This window comes from Aethalodelphis obliquidens, unplaced genomic scaffold (genome assembly GCF_003676395.1).
Source record: "Aethalodelphis obliquidens isolate GAN/ISIS:26980383/991018 unplaced genomic scaffold, ASM367639v1 scaffold12, whole genome shotgun sequence".
Classification (NCBI taxonomy): domain Eukaryota; kingdom Metazoa; phylum Chordata; class Mammalia; order Artiodactyla; family Delphinidae; genus Aethalodelphis; species Aethalodelphis obliquidens.
The window spans coordinates 35,271,230-35,291,443 of NW_020837956.1; the positions used below are offsets into that span (position 1 = coordinate 35,271,230).

The 20,214-nt window shown below is 50.1% G+C and overlaps 1 protein-coding gene across 1 annotated transcript in view; it reads right to left on the reverse strand.

The window, feature by feature from the left end:
• Positions 1-1,379: 1,379 nt before the first annotated feature.
• Positions 1,380-20,214, reverse strand: part of GREB1 (growth regulating estrogen receptor binding 1) — a 69,670-nt gene continuing 50,835 nt past the window's right edge. Inside the window, exons 22-32 of the mRNA XM_027113798.1 lie at positions 18,752-18,854; positions 16,338-16,496; positions 14,906-15,048; positions 12,542-12,703; positions 10,079-10,283; positions 9,026-9,200; positions 7,228-7,446; positions 6,121-6,256; positions 4,725-4,925; positions 4,154-4,292; positions 1,380-3,010 (exon numbers count right to left, since the gene is read on the reverse strand). Of these exons, the coding sequence (XP_026969599.1) occupies positions 2,847-3,010; positions 4,154-4,292; positions 4,725-4,925; positions 6,121-6,256; positions 7,228-7,446; positions 9,026-9,200; positions 10,079-10,283; positions 12,542-12,703; positions 14,906-15,048; positions 16,338-16,496; positions 18,752-18,854 (1,806 nt within the window). The 3' untranslated portion in view covers positions 1,380-2,846. The remainder of the gene's footprint in view (positions 3,011-4,153; positions 4,293-4,724; positions 4,926-6,120; positions 6,257-7,227; positions 7,447-9,025; positions 9,201-10,078; positions 10,284-12,541; positions 12,704-14,905; positions 15,049-16,337; positions 16,497-18,751; positions 18,855-20,214) is intronic.

Consider the following 20,214-nt stretch of genomic DNA (forward strand, 5'->3'; position numbering starts at 1 on the left):
ATGTGAGGGGAGGGAGAAGCACTCCGGGCAGAGGCGGGTGCTGGCCTGGCAGTGGCCAAGGTGGTCCAGGAGGGCCAGGCAGCTGACACGCAGTAAGCAAAGGGAGAAGTTAAGGGTCAGCAGAGGTCAGGAACATCCCTTTGTACTGCCTTCTTAGAGACTTTCTCAACTGCACCTTCCAGCTGTCTCTCACACTCTTCTTTTTTGTGCTGTACGCGGGCCTCTCACTGCCGTGGCCTCTCCCGTTGCGGAGCACAGGCTCCGGACGCGCAGGCTCAGCGGCCATGGCTCACGGGCCCAGCCACTCCGCGGCATGTGGGATCTTCCCGGACCGGGGCACGAACCCGTGTTCCCTGCATCGGCAGGCGGACTCTCAACCACTGCGCCACCAGGGAAGCCCACGTCTCTTTCACTCTTGAGCTGGTCTATTTCATCCGCCTACAGAGGCTTGAATTTCCGAGATCTGTACCTGATCTTTTTTCGTTCTGGATGCGGTATATTCTTTTTCCCTGAATTTAACTACACTTGGTTGGTGGGATCCCGTCTGCTGTATTGACTCTTCATGGAGCTTATCACCTCTCCCTCTATAACATTTCCTGTATTTTGTTATGAGTTTTAGCTGTGCGTTTATTTCCGTACTAGGGAGCTCCTGTTTGCTATCTACTGCCGCAAGTGACTGTGGGCACAGGACACTGCGGTGGCGACGGGGTGCCGACAGCTTGTCTTCACAAAGGCCTGGGGACCCGCCCCCCTGCTTGGGGCTCCACACTCCGGGCCTGAGCCTCAACCCAATCAGCTGCTCAGCCCAGGTTGGTTGCGGGGTGCAGAGCGCGGCAGGGAGGGCTGCGAGGCACCAAAGAGCATGGCCGCTCCGAGCGACTTCCCCTGGGAACGACCCTGCCAAACGCCCAGGCCCCGCCTGCTTCTTTAGTCACTCGGAAGCTCAGGGCACAGGAGGAAACCATCCTCCTGTGTGGCAGGCTTCTTTGCACGCTTTGGGCCATTGTTTCTTCCATTTCTGCCTGTCTTTTCTCTTTCAGGGATTCCTCCACATCTTAATATACCCTTATTTTTATGGATTTGTTCTTCTTTCCTTTCCAAAACTGTCCTTCTGTCATTCTTTGAGATTTTAAGCAGGTATTAGCCCCCCAGGACCACTGGCCACACTGCTTCCTCCCAAAGCAATGCAACTCGTTCCCAGCAAAGCAACAATACACGCATCACAAATTCTATTTATAATAAGGCTGGAGCAAATACGAATACTCGTTTGGGTTTTTTTCCCAAGTTTAAATTAACCAATCAAATGAGGAAAGCAGCCCAGAAGCCACCAGAAGCCACCATTTACAAAAGACAAGTAGAACTAAAGAAGGTAAGTTTTTATTCCAAGGTAGGAATAATGACATATACAAAGTGATCATTTTAGAAACACTGATCTATATCTTTTATACTCATGGACTTTTTTTCTTAAGGAAGAAAAGATTGACATTAACTCTTTGGCATCATCTTTGAAAAGAATTTCTTCTCGGATTGCTATCCATTAGAGTGCTTTAAACGTCTAAGATGGATGGATGAGAGTGCATTCTGCTGATTCGTTTCTGATGACCTTTAAACTCTTCCTTTGGTTACGCGCCACTCCACAAGCAGCGTGGTGGGGAGACGGACCCCAGAGTCTGCTTCTGCTTCTCTCCGGCTGTGTGATCTTGGTGAGATGCGCTCTCTACATCTCAACTGTCTCATCTTTGAAATGGGAAGAATAATTCCACGCACATGGGCTGCTGGAAGGGTTAAGCAAGATCGTAACTGTGAAAGCACCTGGCCCAAGGCCCAGCCTCTAGGGGGCCCTCTAACACGCTGGTTTAAAAAACATCCCAGCACAAGCCAGAGTGTGGGCGCATCACAGAACATCGCTGCTGCCTTGTCTGTCCCCCTTCCTCTCCTGTCAGGGACCAAACATTCGTAAGAGAAGACAAGCGATTCAAGGAACTAAAAACTGAGCTTCAATAAATTACAGTCACAAGTCTAGTTCTTATCAACTGTTTTCCACATCGCTTTAGTTGTTCTCATTGTTTGTTTCAAGTAAGCCATTTGGTCCTCTTTCCTTTGTAAGGCAAATTCTATTTCTCAAGGTCAATCTCTGTAACCCTAACTTCCTTCCTGAAACCCCTGTAGTTTTTAAAAAAGTTTCTTTTCACTTTTGCCCTTTCTAAGAGGTAGGGTATTTACCCTATGCTATTTTAATAGAATCGTATTTGCTCTGAAGTGAAACTATTTGTTTTACTTTATTAAAGTTGATGCCTTTGGGCTAGCTTCTAAAAGAGTAAACTTACATAATTCTTATTAAGTGAACCTACTTCATTCTTTCTTGTCTCCAGCCTTTACAGTTAAAAGGTTCTTTTGGAATATTGCTCTGTAGTAGGTTATAGAGAAACCTACATAGCCAACATCATATCCATCATCTGAAACGCTGGCGCCTGTACAAGATAAGCCAGGGGGGATCCTTCAGAGCTAAGAGAAGTCAAGTCTGTCCGTGGAAGCATATGGACGATGTGACAGCAGGCAAAACTTTGTTCTTCATATGATGGACTTCAACACAGGCCAGGGCGATGGGGTCTGCCCTGGAACTTAGGGGCCTTTGGTTTGAGTTCCTGCTCACCGTTCACTCATCCCCGTGGGTCTCAGTAAGTCTCGGTCCACCTCTGGGCCTCGGTTCCCTGGCACCTACCGTGAGGGGGTGGCCAACAGACACCTCTGGGTCCTGCCCCAGTCCAGACGCTCCGTGGTTCCTATTCTTCCTTTAGCCTCAGCAGCCTGAGGTTCTGAAGGCCCCACCCTCAGGTGTGTCTCCCTCAGATGTGTCGTCCGGTCAGAAAGAAGAGGGGTCGGTCCTCCTTGGCGTTGGCGGTCTGGAATTCATCTCGCAGCCGAAACTGCCACTCATCTTCCAGCTCCAGGCGGACGACCGTCTGGCGGAGTGAGTTGCGGTCCTGACAGATCACACACAAGGTGGCACCTGTGTGGATGACAGCAGAGACATGTGAAGAAAACAGGGGAGTTTCTCCAAAGGACAGGTACCGCCCGGCGGCTATTCGCAAGAACAAAGTACGCTGCTGCTTGGAAGGGAAGGACCGGGTGTCCGCGCGAGCTCTCGGTGCCTTGGGGATGCGTCTTAATCCTAGCAAGACAGTGAGACTGTGATTGGGCAGGTCTGGCAGATGCGACAACACGGAACCAAGAAGCACTGGCAAAGAAGCGAGCAGAGGGGGAGAAGGAGACAGACTCACAGGACCACAAACCAACATCCTCGGCTCCAGACCCTGCTGGGCGGCGCCCTCCCCCGGTCCTTCCAGCCCAACCCTCCCCCTCCAGCCATCCCAGCCGGCTACCCGCCCAGGCCCCGCACACCTCCTGACTCTTCCTCTGCTGGGCAACGAGGATTCTCCCGCCTCTCGACGCCTAGCGTTCATCGGCAATCACGGGTGTTCGTTCTAGCTACCTCCCTCCCTCCCTACACATCCTATCCTCCTATGAGACGAAATGTTTCCCAAGAGCAGAGAAGGTTGTGGAAACCTCTGACTAGTTCCCCAAAGCTTATGCAATGTCGGTGCTCACTAAACACCTGGTAGAGAAGAAGGTCAGAGTCAAGGCCAGCCAAGGAAAAGTGAAGCTCGATTAGGGGTCCCAGCTGGATTGGGAAGAATGTGTTTAAGTCATACAGAATGAATGTCTCTCACTCTCAACCACTCTAGCACGAAAACACCTACAGAGGGAGAAAGATTAGAAGAGAAGATGCACATGGCGCCCCAAGACAAGGAAGAAGAACTCACCCACCAAGAAGGAAAAATGTCTGAGGGGATCTGCGAGCTTAGGCTAGGAGCCTGGATTGGAAAGCAACAGAAAAGTTGAAACTATCTGCTAATCACCGAAAAGAAAGGGGCTGTGTCTTGTCTCTACGCAAACAGGTAGAGGAGGAAAGAGCTGCCCTGGGATCCCATCCCAGCCTTCTTTGCGCTTCCCTGGATGGTCGGGGAAGTCATGCGCCCTGAGCCTCAGTCCACCCGTTGCCAAGGACTAGGACCAGAGGTCACCTCCGCAGAGGCGCCAGGTGGCGACAGCCACTCAAGGCAAGGTCCGTGGTAAGAGTACGGGAAGTTACCTTTCAGAAAATGAAACTTTTTCAGGAAGGCAGCTCCCACAAAAGAGTCACAGAGGTAGAGCAGGAGTCCACTAAACAGGAAGTCAGAGCAGGTGATGTTCAGAGAGTGGGGCCTGGAGCTCACATAACACACAGAGATCTGGAAAGAAAGGAATCCAAGAGAAAACGTCATTCTCCGTGAAATACCCCACGACACTGTGTTAGCGCTTGGCATCTAGCAAATGCTAACCGCCAGGTCAAGCTCAGACTTGGAGGAACAGAGACAGTATTTAATGTTATTTCCAAATCTATATCCTAAAACTCAACTCCAAGACTTATCCAGATTTATCTATTCATTAATTCATTTGAGAATCAGAAATGTTTAGCATCAGAAGTGGGTTTCTATTCTTAACTTCTTATATCGGGGCCAAACCACTTCAGTCCTCTCAGCCTTTATCTTATCAGCTGTAAAGTGGGGTCATACCGGAGCGGAAGTAGTGGAGTGGTTCTTATTCCAAGTGCTGGGTTCTGGCGCGCATGTTTAGGAATTTCCCGGATTTATGGACTCGACAGCGCCCCCTCTGACAGTTACCTGAGACCCCAGGTTAAGGTAGCAGTCGACGGACAGCACGGGGTGGCCATGATTCTTCAGGGACAGCGGGAAGAAGCGGTGGCTGTGGTGCTGCAGGAACTTCTCCAGCAGGAGCTGAGCAGGGGCTGCGAGGAACGTGTGCTTGCTGTCGGGGGCGCAGATGTACTGGGCCGGCACGATGGCCATGGGGCTGTCAGACACCTGCGTGGGGAAGGGCGGGTGTCAGCCACTCCCAGCCACCCTGAGCAGGGACCCAGCCGTCGTGGAAGGCTGTGTCATGGAGCAGCGATGTGAGAACACATAACTTCCACTGTGAAGTTCTCCATTAAGAAAAATTAGGTTTAACCGAAGTGGGACATGTGAAAACTGATCACGTGATCGATCAGAATCGTAGACACTGACCATTCCACGCCGAAAACTGGCTGCCTGGTCTAGAAAAAAATAAGGGAATCCATGGACCTTGGGAACGTTCCCCTAAATCCAGGGATGCAAACCTCTGGGAACGGCCAATCTCCCCTTGGTCCCCAGACCCTATCTGCCTCCAGTCCAGTCCCGTGGCCCCTGCTCTCCACGGCCCGGCCATCTGGGCCCACCATCTCACGTCCCGTCACCAACAGACTTCCCATGCTACAGCCAGAGAGACTGTGGATGTAAGTCATGCTAATCAAACCCTCTGCTGCACACCCTTCAATGGGTTCTCGTTACTCCTACAGAAAAGTCTAGAACCTTCCCACAGCAGATAAGGTCCTGCCTACTTCTCCAGCTCATCTCTGACACTCTGCCCCATGGATCGGAGGGACCTTCAAGGCAGGGGTGTGCCGACTCCGTATGGGTTCCTGGAAGACACAGATCTCCGAAGGCTCACCGTGACTTCGCATCTGAAATGCCCAGGTCTGCCCGGCCAGGACCGACACAAGCAGATCACGTCTCTGCCCATCTGGAGGCCGGCTCAGCCATCAGGCTAGCCCGTCAGAGCCATTCAGACAGTGTTTGGCAGGCACTGTCCTAGGGGCTCCGAGAAGAGCACGGCACCGCACCTGCCCCCTCCCCAAAGGGGCTCTGTCCAGCGGAAAAGCCGGACAAGTGAACGGCAAAGACAGTGACAGAGATGAGCTCAGGAAACCAATGGGGAGAGAGAGTGCGGGCAGGCAAGGGCGCACAGGAGGGCTGGTGGTGCGTGTGTGCTGCGGGGGACACACAGGAAACCAGTTAGAGTCGGAGATCAGAAGGGAAACCTGATGGAGTCTTTCCCTTCCCAGCGCTCCCAACCGAAAACCTTTACTAATACTTCCCAGCAGTCAAGCCCACCCCACTGACTCAAAGGCGCCCGGGTGGCCTCCCTGCCAGCTTTCCCACCACGGACAGCAGCCCCCTCTAGGCACACGGCCACACCCACCTTGGACGTGATGTGGAAGGACCTGTGCCCGCCCACCGCAATCTGCTTCTTCATCACACTGAAGCGGTTGAACCGGCAGAGCAGGAGGCCGGCGCTGTGCACCCGCAGGTTGAAGTCCACATCATCACACATGAACCTGCCCAGAGCCAGAGGAGGGGGCGGGTCGGACTGGAGGCAGCTCACACACCCCAGTCACGCCCCTACCAGACACGTGGAGTGTGCACCCCTGTACTGGGGGCTGGGAAGGTGGAGCAGGCTCGTTCCTGCGCCAAAGACCTTCCTCTGGGAGGTACAGAAGGCAAACCGAGAAGGAAAACAGGACGAGCTGTGATGCGCCTGCACCAGGAAAGCAGGGTGCACCCCAGGCTTACACTACAGAAGCACTGCCACCTGTGGACCAGGCACGACACGCCCGGCACCGTGAGGGGGACTCGACAAACACCACTTCATCTATTTGCTGAAAAGAAAACAACCGGCCTCCCAAAGTAAAAATATTAGCCACTTTTTACAGCTGGAGAAAACAAGACTCAGAGACGGCAAGTCATCTGCCGAAATTGCAAAGCTGACAGTGGCAGAACCCAAATTCCTGGCAGGTCGGTCTGGCTCCAGAATTGACACTCCTGCCTGGGCCCTCTCGGGGGTGTGCCCACGGCCTGGCACGTCGAGGGCTCAATAAACGTTAGTGATTAGATTCTTCTCGTGACGTGAGCGTTTCTGCATAGGTCTGTAGAGAGTGACACAGGGAAATTACAGTTTCCTTCAGTGCTAACGCTCCTAAAAAGTGATGTGTTCAGAGAAGGAGCAGAAAAAGAAAGAGAAACAACACCCAGTAGCATTTAAGTCATTAAATAAGGTACCATGTGAATTGAGGAAGGAAGCTGAATGGTCTTAGGCAAATCTGCCCTAAAATTATACAACAAAAATACCAGAAAAACCCATGAGGGCTGAAAGCAAGGGACCAGGCCAATGCTATGGGTGAAAAGGCTCTGGTTTCGTTGGCCCTGAAGGGCAAGGACAGAGCAGCCCCTGCCAGGAGTAAGGCTGCCCCTCACGGAGGGCCCTGGGACCATGGGCGGAGCTGACAGCCAAGACGGCGCAGGAGCTCACCGATTCTGGTTGTACTGCACGTTCTGGGTCAAGTCCACGTTCAGGATGATGAAGTCGTGCACGTGGCAGCGGGAGAAGGGCTCGCGCACCTCGCGGCTCCCAGTCTTGCTGGACCACTTGCGCATGCCGATCAGGGCGTAGTGAGTGATGTTGGGGGAAGCCTCGATGTGCTGCATGATGTGCTTCAAGGAAACATTCCTTTCCGACCAGGAAAATTCCCTGTTCGAAGGAAGGAGATGGACATCCCTCGGTTGGCATGCAGACAACAGCAAGGGCCTCTGGACCAGGCTGGCCGGGATGCTGCTCTCCCCTGAACCTGCCGGGCACCGTGCTCAGCACTTCAAATTCACTGTCATTGATCCTCGCGGCAATCCTATGACATAGGCATAGCAACCCCATTTTACAGATGAGGAAAAAGAGGCTCTGGATAACTTGCCCAGTGTCACGTGACAGAGCTTGGATTGAACGCTGTTGTCTGTCTCCGGAGCCCACAGTCTCTGCATCTGCCAGGCCACCTTGCGTTTCCAGTGTCAATTCCAAGCGAGGTGCGGGGGAGGGAAGGAGGCAGCGTGTAAACACCTCCCACCCCACCCTGCCGGTGACTGAAGTCCGTGAAGACAGTGGGGGCCACCCGAGGGCCAGGGAGGGCTGCTGAAGGGAGTAACCCCAGGGCGGGGAGCTGGGGTGACGAGAGCTCTGTTTGTGAGACCCAGGGACACGGCTCAACTTCTCTGCATCTCAGCTTCCTTTTCCCCAACTGAGGGGCTTCAACTAAACTCTCTAAGGCCCCAGCCAGCTCTGATGTGCCAGGACTTGAACGTCTGCTGAAGAATGAAATTCAGAAAGGCAGAGGGAAAAGCTTGGTTCTCTTCCTCATTGCTGCCCTGGCCGAGCTCTTGCCCTGGGAAGCATGACAGTGAGAACACTGAAGGCACGGTGACTGCTGTCCCCATGCACGTGCAGCTCTATAAGACAGAAAACAGTTTTTTCCAGAAGAGTAGTGGTGTTACTGGTGATTGTTACATTAGGACTCACTAACACAGAAGAGGTGAACCAACCTCAAAAGTTGCCTCTCACAAAAACAAGCCAAAAAATCAAGTTGTTTCTCAAAAAAAAAAAAAAAAAAAAAAAATCAAGCCCGAAATAAAGGCTAAGTTGAAACACTCATGGTGAAACCACACAGAAATATTTTACCCACGATGCTCAGCTGCAGCCATATCTACTGAGCCTTTCCTACATTGCGCTGCTCCATTGCCCGTGACCGGGCACACAATTCATGGTTTAATTAATCCTTGTAACAAACTTCTAGCACAAGTTTAAGTGCCCTTTGAAAGATGAGGAATCTAGAACCCCAAAAAAAGTCATTTCCCTAATGTCACACAGCAAATAAAAATACAGCTTCACGTTAGGAGGAGGCTGGGGGGAGGGAGGAGGGACTGGAAGGTTCTGGGGTGCCAGTGATGGTCTGTTTCTTCATCAGGGAGTTTGTCAAGCGTGTGTGTTCTGTTTGTGAAAATACCTGGATATGTATTATACTTTCCTTTTCGTATATATTTGATGTTGAATATATATTGCATTATTTTCTGTATGTATTACACCTCAGTAACATTTTTTAAATTAAGAACTCAAAGTAAAGCCTGGAACGTGAGCCCACCACACGCCGGGCTCTGTCCACTGCACACCACACCTTCTAGCGTGAGGCGCACTCTGGGGTCCTCGAAGGGTGGACGAGAATCCCCCACTGAGAAGAGAGCACGTGCACTTGTCTTACTGGTGGGGTGAGTCTGTGGGTTCTCACCTGCTTCTCTCCCCACCACAGTCGACATCCAGCACGTTCCACATCACGCAGGAGTCATCAGAAATCACGATGAAGGGCCAGATGTCCTGCGGCTTGATCCCCAGTTCCTCCTGCCGGTTCCGCTCCAGCTCCAGGTTGTGGTAAGACAGCTCCTTGATCAGGAAATGGGCAGCACCTGAAATGGGCAAACGACCCCGACTCAGGCCAGTCCTATGCCGACGACCACCCAGGACAAAGCCCCAGTGAGAAGAGAACTTGATGAAAGCCCATCGAGGCCCCAGCCCCGCCAGCTCCTGGGGGTCCTGATCTGCAGCCCTCACCCACCCACCATAGGCTGTTGACTTGGTAGAATTCTAGGGCAGAAAACACTCCTCTCCAATTTGCACACACGTCGATTTATCCTTGCTTTTCTAACAGCTGAGAACATGGATAAATCAATAACCAAACATTGAAGAAAAAAGAACCGTCAGATCAAAATAGCTTTAAAAGCCAAAAAGCTTAATGAAAAAGGTCTTTCCTCTCTACGCGGACATAAACTGTCTCTTGCCATCTGCCTGTACAAGGATGCGGTCACTAGCCACGGCGGTCGCTGACCTTCAGCACACCCTGAAAGGAGGTCAGGGTGGCGATCAGGAAGGAGGCAGTCTGTGCTCTGGGCAAAACTGGCAGAACAGGCCTTCAGAGAGTTAGAGATTTTTCAGGAGGCGATTTTATGAGCCCAATTTCTTGCATCGTCTCCTATCTAGAAAAGCACTAAAATCATCAACAGAGATATCTGCTCCCAGTGACCAGCAGCATCCCTCTGCCAACATGTGTGCTTGACTGTACGCGTCTCCCTCCACCAAAGTCCCATATACACTGACCTCCCCCCTTACCTCATTGGAGCAGTTCCTCGGAGCTATCTGAGAAGTCGTCTCCCAAGCTCTAGTCCTCGCTTTGCCCCAAATAAAACTTAACTCACAACTCTCACGCTGTGCGTCGACATCTAGAACATTCTCTCAAGTCTCCACGCACAGAAATATTACAGAGTAGGGCACGTTTACAAAGGCCTACCGACTCCGGCGCTGTTGAAGATACTCGGGAGCACCAGCATGATGTGGTTGGGCCAGTATTTCTTATAAATCGCCATTTCATACTCCTTGACAACCAGCACATGCAAATGGCTGGCACCGTCCATCGCGTGGTACAGGTTAAAGAGCCCGTGCTCGTGACGGCCCGTCGTGGGAGTGAACGTCGGACTCTTTATGTATTCATGACTCTGGAGAGTACGGGCATGAAGAAGCAAGTGTTTGTCAGCACGGCCACAACGATTCCCCTCCCTTTAAAATGTGACTTTGCTGCCTCTTCCATCAAGAGATGGCATCTATTTCCACACTCCCTGCATCTGGCTCAGCCTTGGGACTTGCTTTTAGGGATAAAATGCAGTTAAAATGACAGCGCGCCAGTTCCGAGCCTGGCCTCCAGAGGCCTGACACATTCTGCCTTCTCTCGGAACCCTCCCAGGAAGAAGCCCGGGCTAGCCTGCTGGAGAAGGAGAGGCCGCAGGGAACAGACATGGGCATCCCTAGCCCAGCCGGCCCCCCACCAACCTGGTAATTAACCTCGGACACAAATGAGAGCAAGCCACCCCAGGATAGCCACCCAGCAGAACTGAGTCCAAACTGCTGGCCCACAGAATCGGAAGCTAAGTACATGCGTGTTCGGAAATGGTTTGTTAGGTGAGCAAAACTAACAGGCGTATATCGATTACGCAAATTCATTAACCTCTCCTATTAGCACCTAATATCGTGCTCTGAGTACACGTTATTCCTGTATGACTTAAATCCCTCTATCACAGCCATACTCATACACGCAGGCTATGAATCTTTTATATAAATAACTGTGTTTTCTTTCACTCTTTTCTCAACAATAGGTTCCGCTGGCCAAGCTACGTCTTCTGTTCCTTCTCGATTCCTCAAAGTACCTGCTACAAAGCTGTGCATACAGCTGGTGCTCATAACCAGTTCTTTCTTTTTAATAAAGTTATTTATTTATTTTTGGCTGCGTTGGGTCTTTGTTGCTGCACACGGGCTTTCTCTAGTTGCGGCGAGCGGGGGCTACTCTTCGTTGTGGTGCGCGGGCTTCTCATTGCGGTGGCTTCTCTTGTTGCGGAGCACGGGCTCTAGGCGCACGGGCTTCAGTAGTTGTGGCTCGCGGGCTCTAGAGCGCAGGCTCAGTAGTTGTGGCGCACGGGCTTAGTTGCTCCGCGGCATGTGGGATCTTCCTAGACCAGGGCTCGAACCCGTGTCCCCTGCATTGGCAGGATTCTTAACCACTGCGCCACCAGGGAAGCCCCTCATAACCAGTTCTGATGGGAACCGCCTGGAAAAGCTAGTGCAGTACCTGATAAAGTCTCAAGCACCTTATAGTAAAGGCCTCATTGCCACTTTACAAATGTTTTCATTCTTGATAATAGCCTGCTGGGTCTGCAAGGCTGGGTTCAGCTCTGGGCATGCCTGGCCCTCTGGAGAAGGAACAGCAGAGCTGTACACAAGGTCCGTGGGGCTGGGGCTGGGGCTGGGGAAGGGGCAATGGGTTGACTCTGAGGTTGTCAGGCTGGAACTGTCAAACCAACCGCCCCTAAAAATGGCGGCCAGAGAGACGATGGATCATTGGGAACAATCTCCTCGGAAGAGAGAAAATTTCTCCTTTAGAGGATATACGTTGAAATATTTACAAATGAAATGATGCAATGTCTGAGATTCGCTTCCAAGTAACACAGGAAGGCAGATGAAGAGAGATGGCTTGATGAAGCAAGAGTGGCCTTGAGTGCATAACTGTTGAGGTTGGGTAAGCAGCCCCGGGGGAATCATGATACTATTCTGCCGTCTTAGCCTGTTTCACATGTTCCATAAGAGGGCTTCCCTGGTGGCGCAGTGGTTGAGAGCCCGCCTGCCGATGCAGGGGACACGGGTTCGTGCCCCGGTCTGGGAAGATCCCATATGCCGCGGAGCGGCTGGGCCCGTGAGCCATGGCTGCTGAGCCTGCGCGTCCGGAGCCTGTGCTCCGCAACGGGAGAGGCCACAACAGTGAGAGGCCCGCGAACGCAAAAAAAAAAAAAAAAAAAAAAATGTTCCATAAGAGACAGCATGAAAGAAAAGATAGTGGAAGGGACGAACATTTACTGGCCCTTGTTATCTTCCAGGTACCGTGCTGGTGCCTGACGTTGGTTATTCCATACAATTCTCACCACAAGTTTTTGCAAGAGTTATTATTGCCCAAAGCTTACAGATAAGGAAACTGAGGCTCAGAGGCATCAAGTGACAGTATGACGCCAAACTCGACTCAAATTTGACTGAGTGGCCACAAAGCCCTTGTGCTCCCCAGTCCCCTCCAAGCTGAGTCACCATGTTCGTCTCTCCCCGCCACACCCCGCCCCATGTGCCGGACTCATCAAGAACCACAGTCTCTGGGTCTCCAGCTCGGTGGTCCCTTGCAGCCACTTTGATTTGCCCCCCGGGGACTCGAAGCCGGTACCTTGTCTGTGACGAGGGGCAGCCGCATGCTCTCCAGCTGGCCTCCGGGTTGGCTGAAGACGAAGTGGTGCTCCTTGGACTTGGGGATGATGAAGTGGAGCTGGATCTCCTCTCCTAGCATGGAGTAAGAGAAGGCAAAGGCGTGCAGGGTGGACTCATAGAGCTGAGGTGCGAGGGGGAAAGGACAGAGCTTGTCATCAGAGTCCGGCCTGACTTCCTGGAAGAACCCAGGCCCGCCGTGGCCGTGACTACACAGAGGTCGCTGCCGCCTCTGCCCCAGGCTGACGCCAGGACACAGTGTGGACGCCCACACCTGAGGCCACACCCACTGGGCCAGCGGCCGCTCCCGTCCCGGTGCTGACCGTGCTTCACCCAGCAACGCCACGTCGGCCGCCCAGCCCTTCCCGACGCTGGACCCGACCCAGAGGTGCGCTGGGTTACCAACTAAAGCATTCACGTGCCAGATCACATTTTAAATTGTAACAAAGGTTATTTTCCCACCGTAGGTAACATGTGTAACAGCATATTAGTAAGACAATAACTGCGAACTTGTGCGCTTCTATCTCACGCACCATGTCCAGGCCCCCTCCCGTCCCCTTGGCATTAAAGTTAACCATCTACGAAGCAATTAACAACCCTATGTCCTCACCCCCACTTGGTGGATGTGGAAAGTGACACCCACGGGTCTTGGGCTCACTCCGATCCCCAGTCTAGCCTCACCTCTAGTCACTTTGTCCAAGGAGCCCTCCCTCACCCAGTCACCGTGCCCGCACTGCTCTCTGGTGCGACCTCCAAGCCCAGCTTTGCCCAGGCCATGCTCATGCCCCCTCCAGTTCTCAGCTCAGGCGTCCACAGAGGGGTCTTCCCTGACCCTCACCCTCCATCTGACAGCCTCTCCTGCAGACGTGCAGCTAGCCTGCACTGTGCCCTCCCGGGAACCACGGGGGCCGGGGGAGGGCCGATGCGGGCCGGGACACACCGGCTGTGAGGTCCTACTGTGGCTCTACGTTGAGAGCAGAGATGAGGCAGAAACAGATTCTGACCTGGGGAGGGAACACAGAGGGCCGTAACTGAGGAGTCTCCTAAGACTTCCTCTCAGGGAGCCTTGAGCGATGAAGGAAGAACAGGACAAGTAGAGGCAGGGAAATGCCAGCAGGGGGCCAGCGTGTGCCCCTCAGTGCTCCTCGCAGGCCTGGTTTCACGTCCCCTGCCAGTGCAGCCCCCCAGACCCGCGCGCCTACACACAGACCCGGCCCGCCGGCCAGAGCTCAAACCCGCCCTCCTCCTTCCCCCCATGCTTCATTCCTTCCTTCACTGCAGACCCTGAAGTGACCAGGGACTGAACCCTCTGAGTCTCTCCAGATCTTTAAATTTCAAAATCAAGACAATGTTTTCACTTATAGGTTTCTCTGCCTTGAAAGAAAAGCTTCATCTCCGAGGGAAAGAATGTTAGGAGAATTATTCTGCAGCAAATAGGATTTCTGATTATTTTAATCCTCTGAAAAATTGCTCATATGTATTTTCTAATTTCGTCGACAGTAAAATTACATCGTTTAAAAAAATCTGTGCTAAAAGAAGACAGGTGCTACTTCAGTGGAAGCTGAGCTCAAGGCCGAGCAGATTCGGGAAAATTAAAGCTACCGTCTGCTGTTTCCCTCTGTAGAGGGGACGGACAGAGCAAGCCAGCGCTCTCGCCACCTTTGGGCCTTTCTGGGGCATCCACTCATGTATATATGAGTATGTAAGTCGTATAGAGAAGTATAAATTAACTCACGCTGTAACAGCTATCAGTGTAGGTAAAACGATGTTATTTTTTGTTGTTTTTTGGATGATTATTCATTTGCGTGTAAATCCTGACAGCAGTGGAAGGCCTCCTACTGATAGGATAACAGTGAGAATAAGGGCTGTGATGATGTGTGATGATGGGTATTTTATTTCATGCGTGTGACAGTGATAATATGGTGGTGGCTGAACTGTCAATAAATCATTATGAGGTGCATGTTGACTGGAATTGATTGGACTTAATGAGCTATTTACAGTTAATAAATATATGTACTATGTAATACCAATGACTTAATGTAAATGCGTATGAGCATGGGGTAAGTAATGCACGATTATACATATTACGTATCGTGTACGATATGAGGCGTATGTGCTCGTATACGTGAATGTACATACGGTGCACGAAGTACATAATAATTTACGGGGGGAAGAATGTAAAAAAAAAACTTGGCCGCACAGGTGTCTGACTGGCTCCCATCAGCTCCTGCCGCCCCCTCCTCCTCTTTCCCCGTCTGGGTCTGAGATGAAAAGAAATACTAAGTGTAAAACGGGAACTGCCGCTGGAGCGGGGGCTCCGTCCTACCTGGTAGCGGGGGTGGAAGCCCATGTACTGGTGGCACTGCTCGCAGTGGTGGTACGTGTTGTAGGCCGCATACTTGGAGAGCCTCATCCGCGCCGTCTGGCGCCGCACGTAGACGTCCTCTGGCTTCCGGCGCGTCCCTCTGTCTGCACGAAATCCCCAGCATTAAAGAGCAGCACGAGGCCCAGCCCACGTTCTCTCCCCTGCCTACCCACAGGGCACCACGGTAACAGGACTCTGTGCGATCACCTCTCACCTGTCTGCCCCAAGGTGACTCAGCTGGTCAGAAAGGACAGAGTCTCAGGGGGATAAACTGAAGGCTACGTTCACGTGGCGTCTTACGCACGCACCTATGCATGGTTCCTAAACATATTCAAGGATTCGCTACGTAATATGCAAGTGCTGTAAAGCACATGAATCACCTCCAGGTTTTCAAATGACGTAGCAAAATTAAGACTTTAACAGTCAGCCTCCATTCGAGAAGGTCTACTATGTGAAGGAACCTTCAGTAAAAGTGATCTGCTTGGGCTTCCCTGGTGGCGCAGTGGTTAAGAATCCGCCTGCCAAGGCAGGGGACATGAGTTCGAGCCCTGGTCCGGGGGGATCCCACAGGCTGCGGAGCAACTAAGCCCATGTGCCACAACTACTGAAGCCCGTGTGCCACAACTACTGAAGCCTGCGTGCCTAGAGCCTGTGCTCCACAACAAGAGAAGCCACTGCAATGAAAAGCCCTCACACCACAACGAAGAGTAGCCCCCGCTCGCTGCAACTAGAGAAAGCCAGCGCACAGCAACAGAAGACCCAACGCAGCCAATAAAATTAATTAATTAATTAATTAATTAATTAAATCTTAAAAAAAAGAAAAAGAAGTGATCTGCTCTGAGAGCGACGAAGATAAAATGATTGGTTTGACAAGGAGACCGGTGAGTATTTTCCTCTCACGCAGCATTCACCAAACTTCCCTAGTCAGTGCTTGTAATCACACTGGCCACTCATGTCCGATGTTTGCTGCCAGTGACCCTGAAACCCAGCAGGGTCATAATACTGTGGAAGTTAGCAGTCTCTGAAGAAGGAGCGAGAAAATGAGAGACCAAGGGCGAAAGGGAAATAGGTGCATTTTGTTACAATCCAAGTTCATAGAGAAACATACACGTCTTTTTCCTCTATTAACCAGAACCTTCAGAATACTCCGATCATGAAAAACCACCAGGAGGGTCCTCACTGTTATTCAGCACCAACCGAGCCTTCCCTCGTGAGGTCTGTGAAGAGCCCTGCCAGTCAGGTGAGGTGGCGACCTCAGTTCTCCACCAGGCACTGTCGGTTCACCCACCACCACCAGATGAGTTCATCACTAACAAAATTCAGCTCATCCATTTGAGAGGCTATTCCCATGTACTCTGGAAGAAGGTGGCAGCAAGAGATTTAAAAATCTGACCTTCGCTCTTTATGCTCTGATGGTGTGAACAGATCAGACTGGCATCCTCATACTTCGGGTCGTGAATAATGTAGTCAAAAGGCAACTTCTTGAACAGCTCCAGGTCCGGCCAGGGGTCACTGAGCTGGAGGTCATGCCAATCTGATTCTTCTCTGAGGTCTACAGCATCAGTAGAAACACAGATAGATGACAAAACAGGAAGTGAGAAGGCTTTATGTCAAATGTGCACAAGGATGATGGTAGGAGTGGAACTGGTACTGAGTCTACAGGTTACCTGGGGAACTCCACTGGATCTCAAATACTCTGGCACCCGTCCCATATTCAGGATTGTTCTAATTCAGCAAGAAGGTGCATTCAGATCTATCTCTATCCAGACAAACAGCCTTATGCTGTGTTTCCTATGGGATGGAGTTGCTCTTCTAACTTACACTAACTTCCACTCCTGGCAGTATACCTACCCCTGGGCTCTGGGCTTCTCCCCAGCACCGTCCCCCAAATACACCACACTGGTCCACACCACCGGCAGAACTTAACGTAGTTCTCTCTCTTGCTCTTACATCTAAACGCTACCCAGCCAGTAAGGCCCAACTCCTATCACTTCACTTCTAGAAGGCCTCTTCTGAACGCTCAGGTACACTGGTTTCTCCTTCTGAATGCCACCACTACTCATGGCCCGACCCACATTTGCACAAGTGCAGTGTATCACCCTACATTATAATTGGTGTAGTCTACAGGGCTCACTAAATGCTTGTTGGCTAAAAGGTAAAAAAATCTAGTTGGTCCAACTCAAACTCATGTAACATATTGATTTTACATCAATTGATCAATATCATTTTACATCATATTGATTTTACATATTTGATATGACATATATATAGTATAGATGATACTGATATATATCTATATCAGTGTATCCTACTATATATATACAGGCAGAGTACATGTCCATAAGAAACAGAAAAACTAAGGAAAGAAGAGGGAGAGGAACGTTTATTCTGTATTTAATAGGTGCTCAGTGCTTCATGTGCGTAACATCCGTTCATCTTCACAACATCCTGTAAAACAGGAATTACACACATTTTGCCAAAGGGAAACCCAAGGCAATAAGAGAGTATTTAACAAAGTAAGGCTTTGAAGTTTAACAAACTGGATTCAAACCCTATCTTTATCATTGTTATATCCAACAAAATGAGGAGACAGAAACTCAGCAGACCTGTTGACTTTCATTTGAAAAATGGTTTCAAACTGTGGGGAAATGGTGGAAAGCTCAGAGTTTCGATGAAAAGCCTCTTTCCCTTCTCCTTCAAAGGAAAGACCAAGGGCTGGATGGGCTTCCTTGGTCCTAAATTTTCTCCAAGTCAAAACTTAAACACAGCAAGAGCATCTAAAACAGTTCTGGGTATCCAAATGACAGGATTTCCTTCCTTGTCAAGGCTGAGTACATCGCCAGTACATACCCCATCGTTATCCACGCAACTGCTGGTGGACGTCTGTCCATTAATGGACAACATACGGTTGTTTCTATACCTTGGCTACCGTGAATAATGCTGCTGAACACGGGAACTATGTGAGGTGACGAATGTGTTCATTAGCGTGATTGCGGTGATTACTTCACAGCGTATACGTGTATCAAATCAGCCAGCCGTACAGCTTAAACGTACATAATACAAGTGCTGTTACAAGCTTACTGGGGCCCCTTCTCTACAACACACGACTCCTTACACAAATCTTCATTCCCAAAGCAATGGATTCCTTTACCAGACCAAGTTTCTGAGCCACTGCAGGGGCGCTGGAAGAGGAAATGGAGGAGATGTTCTACAATAAGCATGAACCAGCTGTTCAAAGAATCTTACCTTAATCAGGGTAAATTCTGTTCTGTGAATGAGAAGAAAGGGCTATTCCCTGCATAGCATATGTTTCCATTTTGCCCCAAGATGTTGACCTATGTGCTCAGCAGCCTGAGAGGGAAACCCTCCCCTGATGGACAACCCCGCTTTCTAGAGGCAGCAGCGAAATCTAGTTTGGTTCCAGCTCTGCCACCTCCCAGCTGGACTCCTGAACATGTTATTCCGGAACCGAATAACAGTATTCATCTCTTGGTGTGGCATAGGAAACGAAATGTGGTGATTTACGTACACCATCTAGCACAGTGGTTGGCGTTTGGAAGGTGCGCAGTAAACAGCGGGTATTTTTAGTATCGTAATTTTATCTCCCACCAAGGCCTCCCAGGCACTATTCTAGGACTGAGCAAAATGGCTACAAGGGCAAGATAAAAGCAGCCCTACAAGGCCCTTGGGAGGAGTCAGATCATTAATCTGAGAATTCCATCTTCAAAGTAAAAGATACAGCGGAAGTCACTTGAGAAACCGACTAAAGATGATTCCAAGCCCGAGCGTCATCAGCAGATAACTCACTGATATTGATCTCTTCTTCATCGTAAACATCCACTTCCGTCAGCCGAATGAGCATTCTGGACAAAATGCTGAGGAATTGCAGGTAGGCGCCTGTCTTCCCGATCTGTAGAGACAGCGAAACAGGAGGCAGCCTCAGTACGCCCTGCCTACGTGCGGGCGCTGACCGAGCACCTGACGTGCCTCCACGCCGCCACCTCTTTTAACCATCTCACCTAATTAAAAGGAGGGCTGGGGGGATGCAAAGATATTTGAGGGAAAATGTGGCCTGAAGAAGCATGGCAGGCAGACAGATGAACTCCGGTGGGCAGGAGACCCACCTGCTTATAAATCATTGCAAATGTCTTTCCAGATTTTAACTGGCCACATGGTTTAAGCCGTTAGAAGTAGGACTCCATCAGGAGCTGAACAAAGGTTGCTTCAAAAAAGAATGAACTGACATTTCAATAATGTCTTAAGAGTCTTGCATAAGTGCAAATTGCTATCTTATATTAACTGATATGGCTGTAGTAAGACAACGAAATTCACTGTGCGGGACATAAAAGGCTGGCATCACATTTCTCTCCTCCTAAGGCCAGGAAAAGAAATAAAATGATTTTTCTCTTCTTCCTTCTCTTTCTTCTTGTTTTAGAAAATCCCCTGCCCCCTCAAGCCCAGCACCAGGCCAGTATACTATTGGTCTTAGTTCACTGAGGTCACAACTGTTTACATGGGTACCTGTGGGCTATCCTCGCCTCCCTCCAACCTGGTGCGCTAAGAATGTGCTCTCCAAGTTCTTAGCTCAACGCCCAGTTCACAGCAAGTATTCGACAAATGCTGATGAATGGAAATAACTAACTTTTTATTTTTATTTTTTTGGCACTGCCGCACGGCATGTGGGATCTTAGCTCCCCGACCAGGGATGGAACCCACACCCCCGGCAGTGGAAGCGCGGAGTCCTAACCACAGGACTGCTAGGGAAGTCCCGGAAATAACTGACCCGTTTAAAAAGAAAATATGAAACACAACTGGGGGGAGCTTTGGAGAAAATATATGCAATACATATAATTGACAAACGATTAAAATTTATAATCTAAAGAACAAAGCAAAAGAATAAAAGTCAAATGGACTAAAGGAAAAATAGAGAAACAAAACCAGAAAGTCACTGTAAAAGAAGTACCAATGACCAATGAATATATTAAAATATATTCACCCTTACTATTATACTAGAAATATACTATTTCTCCCCTATCAAAAAGGCAAAAGCTTTTAAAGATTGATAACATTCAGTAATGTGAGGGGTATGGAGAAACCAGGAATCCTTTTTAAAAAACATTTTATTTTTTCCTATTTTTTTAAATTATGAAAAGTACTATATACTCATTTAAAAGTTCAAGAAATACAGATCAATAATAAAGTAGAATGGTCACAAATTCCAGTCCCCTGCTGCCTCCAAGCTCTCCTGTCAGGGAGTTTTTAGATATTTT